This window comes from Cheilinus undulatus, linkage group 18 (genome assembly GCF_018320785.1).
Source record: "Cheilinus undulatus linkage group 18, ASM1832078v1, whole genome shotgun sequence".
Lineage (NCBI taxonomy): Eukaryota > Metazoa > Chordata > Actinopteri > Labriformes > Labridae > Cheilinus > Cheilinus undulatus.
Genome location: NC_054882.1, coordinates 16,687,361 through 16,702,234, shown reverse-complemented (window position 1 = coordinate 16,702,234; position 14,874 = coordinate 16,687,361). Strand labels below are relative to the sequence as shown.

The 14,874-nt window shown below is 39.2% G+C and overlaps 1 protein-coding gene across 3 annotated transcripts in view; it reads left to right on the top strand.

Annotated features, from left to right (window-relative positions):
• Nucleotides 1–14,874, top strand: part of ptpn21 (protein tyrosine phosphatase non-receptor type 21) — a 28,336-nt gene that overhangs the window by 8,565 nt on the left and 4,897 nt on the right. For 2 of the 3 annotated variants that reach the window (XM_041812981.1, XM_041812982.1), the window contains exons 8-18: nucleotides 1,023–1,111; nucleotides 1,565–1,652; nucleotides 1,891–1,970; nucleotides 2,094–2,201; nucleotides 4,903–4,963; nucleotides 5,110–5,191; nucleotides 7,323–8,848; nucleotides 10,124–10,264; nucleotides 11,482–11,700; nucleotides 13,590–13,718; nucleotides 13,812–14,046. In XM_041812981.1, coding sequence (XP_041668915.1) covers nucleotides 1,023–1,111; nucleotides 1,565–1,652; nucleotides 1,891–1,970; nucleotides 2,094–2,201; nucleotides 4,903–4,963; nucleotides 5,110–5,191; nucleotides 7,323–8,848; nucleotides 10,124–10,264; nucleotides 11,482–11,700; nucleotides 13,590–13,718; nucleotides 13,812–14,046 — 2,758 coding nt within the window. The remainder of the gene's footprint in view (nucleotides 1–1,022; nucleotides 1,112–1,564; nucleotides 1,653–1,890; nucleotides 1,971–2,093; nucleotides 2,202–4,902; nucleotides 4,964–5,109; nucleotides 5,192–7,322; nucleotides 8,849–10,123; nucleotides 10,265–11,481; nucleotides 11,701–13,589; nucleotides 13,719–13,811; nucleotides 14,047–14,874) is intronic. The other variant, XM_041812983.1, reaches the window with a different exon arrangement.

The window sequence follows — 14,874 nt, the reverse complement described above, 5'->3', positions numbered from 1 at the left end:
TACCTCAGTACTCACATTAATCATACGGACACAACAGGGGATGTTTGGGTTGTTATCTGACTGGTTTTTAGTGTCGGAGCAAAGCAGTAAAAACATTGGAATGTGGGTAGGTGACGTGGATCAACACTGTCTGTCTGATCTCCAATATAAAAATAACGTACGTATATGGGGCACAGATGGCCTTATGGTTTATGGTGCTACCCATGTACGCGGGTGGCCCGGGTTTTAGTCTGGTCTGTTGCAACATTTCCCACTCCCCTTTTCTCTCAACCCTATTTCTGATTTTATTCACTGCCCCCCTCTATCCATAAAGGCATTAAAGCCACAAAATATATCTAAATATCGAACCTGATACTGCAGGGGTGTCCACTGGGGGCCAAATACAGAAATATATGCAGGTGCATCTCAAAAAATTAGAACGCCATGAAAAAGTTAAATATTTTTGTCACTCATTTCAGAAAGTGAAACCCATTTTATATAGACTCATTACACATAGAGTGAAATATTTCAAGCCTTTATTTCCTGAAATTTTGATGATTATAGCTTACAGAAATGAAAACCTAAAATTCAGTGTCTCAGAAAATTAGAATATTGTGAAAAAGTCCAATATTGGAAAGTCATGTTGTCACACCCTAATCAGCTAATTTTTCTAGATGCACCTGTATGTTTTATATATAAAACATATATATATCAATATTTGGCATCAGTGATTTGATCATTGTATCACATGAGTTTTGATGACCATGTATTGCTGTGTTAGTTTTTTGTCCCATCCCTGGTATAAACACATGAACAACACAGTTAAACATGTAGAGACTATGAAAAGAACATTAAGAGCTTCAAAGATAATCCACACAATAGAGCATTCTCCTTAAACTATATCCATCCATTCATTTCCTCACAGAATTTAACACAAACAACACTCTTTTCTGACATTGCGAAGTTTTATTCAGAAACTATAAGGTATAAAAAAGCTGTTGCTTTATCACTGATGCAGTTCCTGATGTCTTTTGTCTCCACAGGATAGCACAGGCACAGATGTTACATTGGGATCCTGCCTCGATGGCATCTTTGTCAAGCATAAAAATGGCAGGCCACTTCTTCTATTCAGGTTAGTCTAATGAATTGAAACACGTCTTTTTGACTGTTGCAGCAAAGGCTAAAAGTATCGAAATATAATCTGCTTCCTGAATAAAAAAAAACCTGTCTACTAACTTGTGACTCTGAGCAGTAATTGAATAAAATCAGACTCTGATTGAGTTTCATGGCTCAGCTGACTGTTATTCTTTAGCGAGGTTGTCCTCGCTAATGCTCCACAATGCTCTTTAGACATGAATGAGGCACAGGAGGAAATGAGTCAGCTATACTGAGGTAGCTAAAAAGAATTGTGGTCGCTGAAACAGTCTTGATCTCAACTGAACTCTGCCTTTATCCTTTTATGAAGTGCATAGTTTTTATTACACCCTGTTAACACAGCCTCTTTAAAATTTTTTTGTGACTGTTATGACATCATGTGTTTTTTCCCTCTCTCTTTTTGTGCCACCACATTTTATTGGCCGTGTAGGTGGAATGAAATTAACAACATGAGTCACAACAGGTCCTTCTTTGCCCTGGAGCTAAACAACAGAGAGGAGAGTGTTCAGTTCCAGACCGTAAGTCTCTGCTGCCTCTGCACCTTCTTTGCAACATCTCCTGGGACATTTCTCTCTCTTATTGGATTTGGAGAAATTGGAAATTGCCTTCATTGTGTCGTGTCCCATCAGCTAGTCTTAACAATGCACCTGTGTTGGTGTTGGTGTGGGTCATAAAGTTGCATACCATTAGCTGAAACCACTTCTGTATTAAATGTCTCAGCATCTAATGGGTTTGTTTTCTTCTTTCTTTGTGTAGGAAGACATGGAAACCTCCAAATATGTGTGCCGGATGTGTCTGGCCAGACTCAAGTTTTATAAGATTAACAAGAGTAGTCTGTAAGTTTTGTTTTTTAACAAGTCTAGCCTAGTTCCTGTGTCTTTGTTCTTTGTCGTCTCATGCATGTGTCTCACTCTTTGGTGTAGCCTCACCTCCATCCTCCTCTCCTCCTCTCTCTTCAGAGAGGAGTGTGACCCCCTGCCTTCTGAGGGCTCCCAGAAGTCCCTTCTCACTCTATCCTTTCCTCGCTTTCCAATGCTTTCTCGTCCCTCTCTGCCTTCTAATAAGGGGTGAGCAACTTGGTCAGCCACCGCCTGCATTATAACCATAAAGGAGACGCCAACATCAAACCCTTTTTGCTAAAAAAAAAAAAAAAAAAAAAAAAAAGGCTCTTTGTTCCATAATGGGACTGGGACTTTAAAATTTGTGTTGTCCTCCAAATATAAAAAAAAATATATATTTGGAACATTATCTTTTGGTAATGCTACTTTGATCATCGATTAAACTAAACTTAACCATTTTAAAAACTCATGGATCTTCAATCTCAGAAAAATTTGTGCTATGTAAATGAATACAACTTATTACAACTCTGCCTCTAAGGCAATTTTGAATCAATTTCTTATTCAGTCCCTTTTACAATGTTGTGATCTTTTGTGCCATTTTTTATATAGCATCTTTCTTATATTTAGGTGTAAAGCACATACTAAACATACATGGAAGCTAGTTAGTTAGTAACTTGAGTAGTGCTGTTTGATTGCATTGCAGGGACTTAAGGCTCATCTTATCTAGTAGAGCAAAACATCCATACTAACTAAATTACTATTGCAGGATAGACATTTTACCTCTGTGTGTGGTCAATCAGTGAAAAGCTCTGTTTTTATTACAGTGCAGGTCTATTTGTCTCTGAACAGACTAATGACTAAAAATAACTTGTTAAAGGCAGCAAGTTCACAAATGTATGAAAAACATGACAAAGCAAACAGTCAGCTAAACCATGGTGGGACGTACAGAGCGTAGGGTGAATGCTGCAAGGGTTCAAAAATATCGGTAGAATGTAACCAGGATCGGATGCTTTTCAGGATGGGTGGACAAACTTTAAACAGCATGAAATTAATTATTATTATAGAATTATAATTAATCAGAGACACTCTGATGAAATAAAGTAAGGAGTAAAAATGATTAGATAAGAAGACGTTAATGTGGGAAAATAAATTAATTTGTGTATTAATTATATATTTTCAATTTTGCATCTCACAATTAGGACTCATACTTGGGATTTTGACTTTTTATTTTGTACTTTGAGAATTTCAACTCATAATTTTGACTTCTAATATAATATTTTGAGCTTTAAGATTCAGAATTTAAAATTTTAAGTTATATTTTGACCCTTTTAACCAAAAATTTTGTATTTTATCTTACATTCTCAACTCCAAACTTTGGCTTTATAATCCCACAGTTTCAACTTTTAGACTCACAATTTAAAATTTTGAATCATATTTTCATCATTTCGTCATCAGTCATAATGATTTCATGATTAGAAATGTTATGTCATATTTTGACCCTTTAAACTCATGATTTTGACTTTCTAATGTATTTGCCTGTAAAAAAACATTATTTTTTAATTTCATGTTTTGAACTTTTTGAACTAATAAATTTACTTTTCTCAGATTGTGAGCCTTTAAACTTATCTTTTTAACATTTTAAATTTCAAAATCATTTATCATCAGTGTTTTTCATATTTTATTACTGGTAAAATGAGGTTGACATTTTATGGTTAAAAAGGTGAGCCTGTTAGGCCCTCAGGTTAGACCTGAATCCAATCACAGCAGCTCTGAAAAAGCAGATTTCTTAAAAACATAAATCAAAATGCAAAGACACATTATTAGAGTACTTAAAAATGGTTTGTATTAGGGGTGTGATGAGATTGACAAGTCTCAAGGTTTCTCACTGAGGTGAAAACTGTCCCTTGAGCTCATTGTTGCAGACAGACACCAGGAGCAGCAGCAGAAAACAACACCAAACTGGAAATATCAAAGATCACAGAGATGCTCCTGACACTTTCAAATTGATCAATTATGTGTAGATTAATTTGCTTCATTTATAGTATGTTCTGCACATACTTATGTGTAAATAGAATGTATATCAGATTGGTTACTGGGGCCATCAGAACCAACATAAAAATTAAAGTCTCTGACAGTATCTTTAACTTTTGGTATTAATGCAGTGAATTTCAAGGAAAAAAACTGGTTTCAAAAAAGCTGAATTGTCAGTAAAATTGTTTCATCACCCAGCCCTACATCATATGTTTCTATGGATAAGACCTATCATAACAAACTCACTGCCAGCACCAAACAGCTGATAAAAGCCGCTGGCGTCCAGCTTTCATAATGATACATTGTTTTTATGGAGACTTTTAACCTACTGGGAGCTAGATGTAAGATTTAAGATATCAGCTGGTGCAACATGTTAAAGTGTAAACTTGATCCTAAATTATTCATTAAATTTAAACTGTGCTATGCTTGAACTTGCTCATAGCTTGTAAAACCAAGTGTTGTACTTAATTTGTTTTGTGTTGGCCTGCATTAGCCCTTTACTAGGGCTGGATATCAAATCTCTGTACTTGTTTAGTGCTGAGTGAACTGTGTCCATGATTTATGTCTGATTGCTTGGTCAGATTCCTAGACTTACATTCTTCTCTTTCATCAAATACCTCAAAATCTAAACCACATTTTCTTTTAAGTTTAGACTATATCTCATAATGACCTGATTCCTTTAAGCTTCATATGTGAAAACAGATTCTAATACAGAGAAGTTTGGGGTATTTTTTTTCGATTCAAGAGCATTTGAATGAAAAATGCTGCATTACATACGGCAGAAGAGTTAATAACATGTTTATGGTTTCATATACTTGACTTAATCTTGGCTGTGTGAAAAGCAGTGCTTTTAGTTGCGTCTTCGTGTTTTTTGATTCTCATTTGTTTCCCCCACCAGCCAAAGCCAGCCCACAGTCGTCAACCCTGTCAGAAGGAGATCCTCTACTCGACTTTCTCTGGTAATGTCTATCCTCACTTGAGAGCTGTTTCTCTTTATAATAATGTATACTGACATTTAGCCTCATGGTTATTTTCAACTCTCAGCTCATGGGCAGTTTTTAGATCATATGAGCTGTAACTGAATCCCTCTCTTGTTGAACTACAGCCGAAGCCTCAAGGCTACATGATGCCCCCTCCACAAATGCACTACAACGGCCACTTCACAGAGCCGTACACATCATCACAAGGTAGGTTTAGTATAAAGCTCTGGCACTCACTTTTTCCAGAATGTACTCCTTTAAAATGTTTTTTATGCAGGGGGATCCTTTAAAGTCTTAAAAAATCTAAGTTTGAAGTTTGAAATTTAAGGCCTGATAAGTCTTATAAGGCATTTTATAAGGTGCAATCTTCATTTTTTTGCCAACCTCATGCATATTTAATTAATTTTAAGACTTTTTTAAATCACAGAATGATTGTTTTTTAACCTTTTGGTCCCTAAAAGATGGGAGAACAAGTCTGTGCAAAAAACCCTTTGTCATTGTTTTTTACTGCGTGTAACACATAAAAACTTGGAGTTTTAATTTCTGTTTAGTTTTTTTCTTTTGTATTTATAGTCCCATAACTTTTAAGAAAATTTAGGTGACATTATTGCAGCTCACATATTCTGAAAACCCAGGTTGTTCTGAAAAACAGGATGTTTAGAGCTTGACTGTGCACCACAGGGTTGATGTTTTACAAGCTTTTTGAGACGATAAGTCCAGGTGAGACGGAATCGTTTTAAAAAATAGCATAGGACTCAGAGGGTATTAATAATTTCCTATTTCTGACTTAAATATTCTCTAGAATTCAGTGTTGAATGCTCAGTGTTTCCTGGGGTAGGACCTCAAGACCCTTGTCTTATTTTAGAGTACATGCTGGGATTATCCTGTATTGTAGAAAAAAAAAATCCATGCACCCCACCCTTGTTTTAACAGGTCTTCCTTGACAAAAAGCATTATTCTGCTTTCTCATAGTTAACCGTTATGAATCAGCTTGGCACACCTGCAAATATTTGTTTTGATGAATATAACCAAATGGCATATTGATAGGACAGAGCTGTGGTTCTCGACTGGTTGGGCATTGGGACCCACCACTACCCCCTTGTGTGCAATCATGATCCAAATTTTCCAAAAAATCAGCTGTTCAAATTTATTTAATATTTATTTAATTTTAACCCTAATTGGAACAAAATATGACTGAAAGGAAGAGACATGATTAGCACTAGCACGTTGTTGCAGAAGTGCATGCATGTATATATTTCAGTTCACTCAATTTTACAAAGACATAGTGGACATGAGGTAATTGCTTGAAGTGTTTCCTTACTATTGTAGGAAAACTACTGGGGGGAAGGGAGATAAATAAGTCAAAAACTTGACAAAAAGATCAAAATTTACTCACCATGGCAGGAAAACCTAAAAAAGAAAAAGTGCTGTTTTTTTAGGTCTTCTGTTCATCCTGTACAACCACTTTATACCAATTTCTTTTATTGTGGCTCACAATCGCAACGCACTTTTGGGTCCCAACCCACACCAGTTGAGAACCACTGGAATAGAGGCATTCAGTGTGCCAGAAATCATCAAATTGGGCATTTATGGCCAAAAACATTTGCTTTGCCTTGTGCCATTTGACATTTCATAAACTGTACTTAAATACAAAAAAATTCAGCCCTGTTCCAGTTTGCTGGGAAATCTTGCATGCATTTCATTTTTGCACAAAAGTGGTAGTATTCTTTCTCTGTTCAGGTCTTAAAAAGTCTTGAATTTGACTTTTAAAAGCTTGTAGGAACACTGTTATAGGAAATAAGTTTCTGTTCAGTGCAGAGTCTTTGGCCTTTAGTAAGAGGTACAGCTTGGCCCCACATTGTTGATAGCAAAAGCAGTGGGAAGGTTTTAAAGCCCCTATGAGGCTAATATTACTCGTTATGAAACAGTCTGAAATTTATGCAGATGTCTCTTCACAGGATACAAAGCAAACTAAACCATCAGCATAAAGATTTGACTGTTTCCATGCAGTAATTTTTTATGCCTGAGAATGCTGCTGCAGGGTAGGTGTCAGGCAAAGTGGGTCACAGCTTGCTGAAGAAGCAGTCTTTGTTTTACATGTTTCATGGTGATGATCCCCAATGAGTCGTTCACTCAATCATAAAAGAGGAGATTTTTTCTGTTAAAGACTGCTAACAAATGGACAAGATAAAATCAGGATAGAGATAAGAAGAGTTGCTTTGTAAGAAAAGTTCCTCACAGGAGCTTTTAAGAAATGTAATGCTGTAATATTTTTGTGAAATATAACCACACCCTGCACATTTTGAGACAGGTAACTATTTAATTTGCTCTCTTACAGACAACCTTTACATGAACAATCAGAACGGTTATTATTACCACTCCCAGACCAGCCTGGACTGCTCTCCTCTGGAGTACGGTAGTGGAGGGCGTTTACGCAATGGCAGTGTGTACAGCGCCCACAGCACGAGCTCCCTAACCAATCCTCAACACTACCTTCAACCCTCTCCCATGTCCTCCAACCCCTCTATCACCAGTGACATCACCAGGCCTGACTACATCCCCTCACACCGCCACAGTGCTCTGATTCCTCCTTCTTATCGTGCCACGCCTGATTATGAGACGGTGATGCGTCAGAAGTCCCGAGGTGCAGGCGGGGGGATGGTTTTGTCTCAGGAGCACCGGCAGAGCCACTCAATGAGGAATCTTAACATCGGAAACTCCTACGCATACAGCAGACCCGACCCACTGGTTTACAGCCAGCCTGAGATCAGAGGAGAGCATGGTGGAGCAGCTCAGCACCACCATTACCCCTTCCATCTGGGCTCAAGCTTCCACAGCCCCTCCCCATACCCCTATCCCACAGAGAGGAGGCCTGTGGTGGGAGCTGTTAGCGTCCCAGAGCTCACTAATGTCCAGTTACAGCAGGCGCAGGAGTATCCAGCTCCTAACATCATGAGAACACAAGTGTACCGGCCACCGCCACCCTACCCCTATGCCAATCCTCGGCCCGCTAACAGTACCCCTGACCTGTCGCGCCACCTTTACGTCAGCAGCAGTAACCCTGACCTGATTACGAGACGTGTGCATCACTCGGTCCAGACTTTCCAGGAGGACAGCCTTCCTGTTGCACACTCTTTACAGGAAGTGTCAGAGCCCCTTTTCAGTGGACCTCCACACAGACACCCGTACCATGCTCAGAAGCGTAACTCCATCGAGATCGCTGGATTAGCTCAAAGTCTGGAGGGGATGAGGGTCAAAGAGCGGACTGTGTCTTCTTCTGCTCCTGAACCAGCCACACCTCCCCCAGTCCTGCACGGTCGCCAATCTCAGGGCTCTCAGCTCAACGTCTTTCTGGAACGTGCTAAGACGGAGGACAGGGGAACCATTAAAGAAGACGTACACTACGGGCACAAAAAGTCCCTTTCTGATGCCACCATGCTGGTCCACAGTAGCGGGGAAGAACAGGAGTTTGAGGAGGACAGTGGGCGTCACACTCCACTTTCTCAGGATGCAATTGCAGCAACTCTTCCAGAGCAGACGTCACAACCACATCACAGCTTGACATCGTTCTCTTCTCTGACAAATCAGCAACAGACTCCCATGGAGCCACCTCCTGCATATCCCATAGGATCCTCTCTTGACCCCGCCATTACAAGCTCCATGTCCTATAAAGTTCACCCCTTAATCCAGGAGGACGAGCCTCTGTATCTACTGTCAGATTTAAGACAGCCTAGGATTATGCCCTCTGTCTCTGAGGGAGACCTGAGTGGACAAGCCAAGCAGAAGACCAAAAAGGACTTCAAGAAGAGGCCTGTGTCTGATGTGCCTGCTGGGAAGAAAACTGTGGAAGGTTTACCCCCTCCGGTAAGCTTTTTACTTGATTATCTTCAACTTAGAACTTTCCTTTTTTATTATTTCATTTGAGTTATTTGTTTATTATTCTGAACATCTTTAAAATAATGAAACTATATCAAGCAAAGCAAAAACTATAACAGGAAACTGCTGTAGCAATAGAAATTTTTTTTGACAACTTCTTTTCAAAAGGTGTAGGATGTAAGCCTGTATTGTTGAGATTTTGCCCTAGAGCACAGCCAGGGTCCCATACTATAATAATATAGTGCAGTGGCCAATAACAGTGTAAACTTGGTGCTGCTGCATCAACAGCGTAAGAAAAGTCTGAATTTATTGCAGTTAATTGGAATAGATATTTTATGCAAAACTAAAGCTAGTTACTTTTTAAGCTCAGATCAACTTGGGGTGATGACGTTGTGGAAAAAAAAAAACTACCGCTTGGATTTATTGCGAACAGACAGGTATTGTAAAAACATTAAGAACAACAGATAGTCCTAAAACCCTTCCTTTACCAGGCGTAACCTCTGAAGCCTGGGTGCCACTGAAACAGTAAGCGTATGGAATCACTTCCTGTTTTCTTGCTGCCACTGTGTAGCTACGTGCCAATTCTCATGCTGATAGAGCTAGAACTAAATTGTTTATTTACCATAATTTTATGTCATGCAATTTTTTCTTTTGCCACACTGTATATATTTTCTGTCATAATAAATGCATATCAGTTCCAAATATCACTTATTGTTCTTACGAACTACCAATAATTAGTATCAGCATCAGCCCTGGAAAAATAAATAAATAAATAAATAAATATGGGTCAACCCCTTTGTGCCACCTCTTAATTTTTTTTCCTTACTGAGATTTTCAACCATGTTTGCCTTTGAATGTTCACTAAATCAACTATAATTGTAATGATTTAATTATTATGACATAACATTAAATCACACTCTGTTATTTTTAATTCGTAGGTTCACTGAACTTGCTTAGAAAACTCCCAAGTGTCTAGCCTCATCTTTAAAAAATTCAGCTGTAGGCAATTCAGAAATGCCTCATGGTTGGTTTGCCGTCGTATCAAGATCACATGAGCATGACAAGCGACACAGACAGTCTCACTCTGACACATATTGAAAAAATGTAGTCAGACGTCCTCTGCAAAAACCGGACAGGTGACATTTTTGTACAGGAAGCACAGAGCAAGGCTGCATGGCCCCTCCCCTTCTGCGTACCTGCTCCCTCTCCGCCGGGCTCGTCCGCAGTCAACCCTTACTTTTCCCCTCTCTGTTGTCACACTAGGGCATGAGGAAAGGAGCCAGGTCAGAGGTGAAGAAGATGGGCCCTCTGAAGGTGGCCCACCTCAACGGCCTGTCGGTGTCAAGGCAGCCGATAATCGACGAGTTCAAGGACGAGCCCGAACGAGCCTCGAATGACGAGAGGGTAGGGTCTTTAAGCGCTTTCAGAAGTTTGTTCTTGACAAATGTAAAGTTAAACTTCAGCAGTGTGCACTTTTCTCTGTTTATGGCACATTTTATTGATTTGCATTTAAGAAACATTAAAGTAAAGTTTATTTCCAGAAGCTGGTGTTGTTTTTATTTAAGTCAAGTACTTGTAATGAATAATACATAGGGGGAAGTCTCAGTCAGTATGTTAACTTATAGTTTAACCTGTCTGCCTTGTTAATGTTGATGCCTCCAGTGTAGACAGAGAAGGTAAATTCCAGGTACCTTTTCATTAGCACCATAGCCTGTCAGCCTGTCTCTACATGTGATATACACACTCAGCATGATGTAGTTTCTTGAAGTACACAATGTTCACTTTTACATGTATACTTGTGTACATGAGTTGTTTTTTACATCTATATTCATCAAGATGTCAGCACTTAAACTTTGTATAGTATAACATCACACTTGACTATTCATAAAAAAATATATGGAATTAGTGGCATGTATTTGTTTTTTTTTTTTTAAGCTATTTAAAGGAGGTCAATAAAAAATGAATGCCTTTATGCTTTCAGAATAAGAAGTACCCTGTCGAACTGCCTCTATTAGCCACAGTTTACTGTAAACAATCTTCTCATGTTGCAAGTACCACTTAGAATATTTCTGCAAAACAGAAAGTGAAATATAAACGAGCTGCTAACTGTGCAGCAGTCTCTTATTAACATACCAAATGTATTTTATGGTGGAGTTTTAAAAGGAATGGTTAACAGTTTGGCTTTCAGAATATTTTCAGTCATTTACAGGTGCATCTTTCATTTTTCAGGTGATTTCATTCAAAAAGGGATCTTCCATTCATTCTAGATTCAATACACACAAAGTGAAATATTTCAAGACTTTTTTGATCTCAAAGATTACAGCTTTTAGCTCAAAAAAAGAAAAAAAACAAGAAAACTTGTCTAATGTGCAGTCCAAAGGCTACAGTCCTAACACACTGTCACAGGTTTGACTTCTGACAATGACGCTGTCTGGTGCGTCATTTCCAACTTTCTTTATCTCGCTCCCCATATTTCCTGTCTCTCTATCAGTCCAGTCAAATAAAGCCCATTAAAAAGAATTTATCACATGTGTGACGTAAAATAAAGTTTTTTTTTTTATTTATGCTGCTGTAACAATAACAGTGTTGTACTTACTCTTTCTCTATGTTTGTGTGTTCAGTGTAAAGTGCTGGAGCAGCACATGGAGAGGGGCGAGGTGCTCAAAGAGTACGAGAGTATCCCAAAGAGACGTTCATCAGGGGATTGCACCATCGCCCAGCAGCCAGAGAGTGGAGACAAAAACCGCTTCCAGGATGTCTTGCCTTATGACGACACCCGAGTGGAACTGGTGCCCACTAAAGAGAATAACACAGGATACATTAATGCGTCACATATTAGAGTAAGTCATGTGTTACAGCACTTCTTTCAGGTTTATCAGCATCTACTCATAACAACAGGATGAGCCTCTATTGTAGTATTTGGTCATTACAGCAGGTTTGCATGGTTTTGTAAAAACCATTTGGGCCAAACTACAGTTTTAATCCATTTATGTACTTCTGAATGGACTATTATGGGGCATTTTTATTGTATCTGTATCGCACATTGATGGCTTGTTGGTGATAAAACAGGTGCTTCTGCCTTTTTGATCTGTTTAGAGGAGAATAGATGTTCATTGCTGTCTGCACAATGACAGAACGGTAAAGGTCAAGCAGGCCTTATGGGCCTTGGCCCGTCCACTTGTCCATTGATCCACTCAAATATTGGGGAGATAATAGACTTTCTTTTCTTAAAATTTTGTACTTTAACTATTTGTATGCTATCTAAAACCTAAAATACAGTTTTCCCTTAAAGATATGCAAACTTACACTGCCTGACCAAAAAAAAAGTCACCACCAAAAAAAGGGCACACACTCTGATATTTCGTTGGACCGCCTTTAGCTTTGATTACAGCATGCATTCACTGTGGCATTGTTTCGATAAGCTTCTGCGATGTCACAAGATTTATTTCCATCCAGTGTTGCATTAATTTTAATATTGATGATGGGAGAGTCTGACCCCTGCTCAAAGCCTTCTCCAGCACATCCCAAATATTCTCAATGGGGTTAAGGTCTGGACTCTGTGATTGCCAATCCATGTGTGAAAATGATGTCTCATGCTCCCTGAACCACTCTTTCACAATTTGAGCCAGATGAATCCTGGCATTGTCATCTTGGATTATGCCCGTGCCATTAGGGAAGAAAAAATCCATTGTTTAAGAAATGAGAAGTTACTCATTGCATCAGCTGGGGTTAAATAACTTGTTGCCAGCTGAAAGATAATCACCCATGCAGTAATTATCCAATAGGAGGCTCGTACGTATTTGCTTAGTTACATCCAGGTGGTGACTTTTTTTGGCCAGGCAGTGTATAATTATGCAGCTGCCAGGTTTAAAGTCAAAGCCAACCATATCAGGCTGTATAATGCTGCTGATGCTACTAAAACTAGTCCAGGTGCACGCACAGGTTTGTCAGCTGAGCAGCATTTGATCCATAAAGGACAGAGAGATAGCTACATGAAGGAGAGAGACTGCAGTCAGAAAACTTCTCAAGGTTTTATCACCAACTTTCCCTCATGGATCTCATCAGCGGTGACCAAAAAGATGGTCGGGAAGCTGTTTTCAGTGGGTCACAGACATGTGCCAGGGAAAATGTTTATGATGTGCTTTTATTTTGAAGAATACATCTTGTTCTCTTTGTTCCATCTCATCTTTTGTTTCTTCTCAAGTCCAGACTTCCCCAGTTTTCATTAAAAAACCTGGTTATGATTGAAAATTTTTAGAAATTTGTGTAGTGACTTGTCGTTAAGGAGGTGATGGTGGGTCCTTACCCTGGACCAGTTTAGAATCCCTGATCTAGCCTCTTGTCCCCCTTCATCTGGCTTCTGGAACAAGATTAACGACTGCAGGACTGAGTAATTTGAGATATTGTTCACCTCCACACCAGGTAAATCGGTTCAACTGTATTAGAAATAACCTTTTGTAAATTTTAGGGATCGTACTCAATGTATGTAGAAATTTTTGATGACAACTGCAGCGTACAGGCCCACTTAGAGCTATAAAGTACCAACTTTCCTCTGTTCCCGTCCATTCCTTATGGCTCTTCCCCACTTCCGGTGTCATCAGGATTATGTGAATGCAAACAGCGTGTTGGTTTCATTTTAGAGATACTGATTAAACTTGTTTCATATCGCAGTTGAAGCTGTGCATTATGGGTTGTGGCGTTATTTCTAACACTATCCTCATCTCATTAGATAACAGTGAGTGGACAGGAGTGGAGCTACATCGCTACGCAGGGTCCGATGTCAAACACCTGTCAAGACTTCTGGCAGATGGTGTGGGAACAGGGTGTCTCTATCATTGCCATGGTAACAGCTGAAGAGGTGCGTCATGACTTCATATTTCTCTCTCCATTTTGTAATTATTACTCCCTGCTCGTAGCACTGACCTGTTTGTATGACCTCTGCATCCCTCAGGAGAGTGGCCGAGAAAAGAGCTTCAGGTACTGGCCCAGGCTCGGCTCACGACACAACACTGTGACATACGGCCGCTTCAAAATCACCACACGGTTCCGCACAGAGTCAGGCTGCTATGCCACCACAGGGCTGAAGATCAAACACCTCCTGACGGGCCAGGAGAGGACGGTGTGGCATCTGCAGTACACAGACTGGCCTGACCACGGCTGTCCTGAGGACTTCAAAGGCTTCCTCAGTGAGTGGGATCAAAATCAGCTTGTCCTTTCAAGATCATTCACTAAAGTTATCAGACCCAGTGAGCATTTTTCTGCTAAAGTCAGTTAAAACTGATTCAAAGTCAAAGTTTGGGTTTTTTCTACTTAAAGATAATATTTTTTTATTTGGACCATAGTTAACCAGAAAAAAAAGAATTCTTTCACAATACCTGTCTCAGAATATTAACAGTGTTCTAACAGATTTTAACACAAAGAAAAAGAAAAAGATTTTTACAGATGTGTATCACCATTATGACATCCCTTGAATATGGCTAAAATGATTAAAATACTGAGGAATACATTACACTCATACACACCAGGAAATAATGAGACCAGTTAAAAGTCAGTGTCACAAATGTGAGAATAGAAGTCCACCCCAGCTTCCTTAAAACCATCCCTACTATTAAGGGTCAGTCATTTAAACTGAAACCTGATTCACACATGTTCAAATCTCCTGAAAATGTCCTGATTTTTTTAGGATGTGCTGAATGTGTGGAAAATAACACACTTCTTTACTCAGACATTGCCCTGCCTGCCTTCTCATACATTCATCCACAAAGCTTAAGTGAGCTGACAGCTGGAAATTAGAGCTGCACCAGTTGTAATAGTTAGGGCTGATGCAGGTATTGATGTTTAAAACAGAAATTTAGCCAATAGCCGCTATGGATGCAACAAATCATCAATGTTGACGACAGAATTTGCTGATAACTTTTGTCAACAACAATTTTGATTGTCCATGAATCGTTGGATTTGTGTTTGAATGCTGAATATTTTCATTGCGTTGTTTTCCAGCGCAGAGATTGATGTGG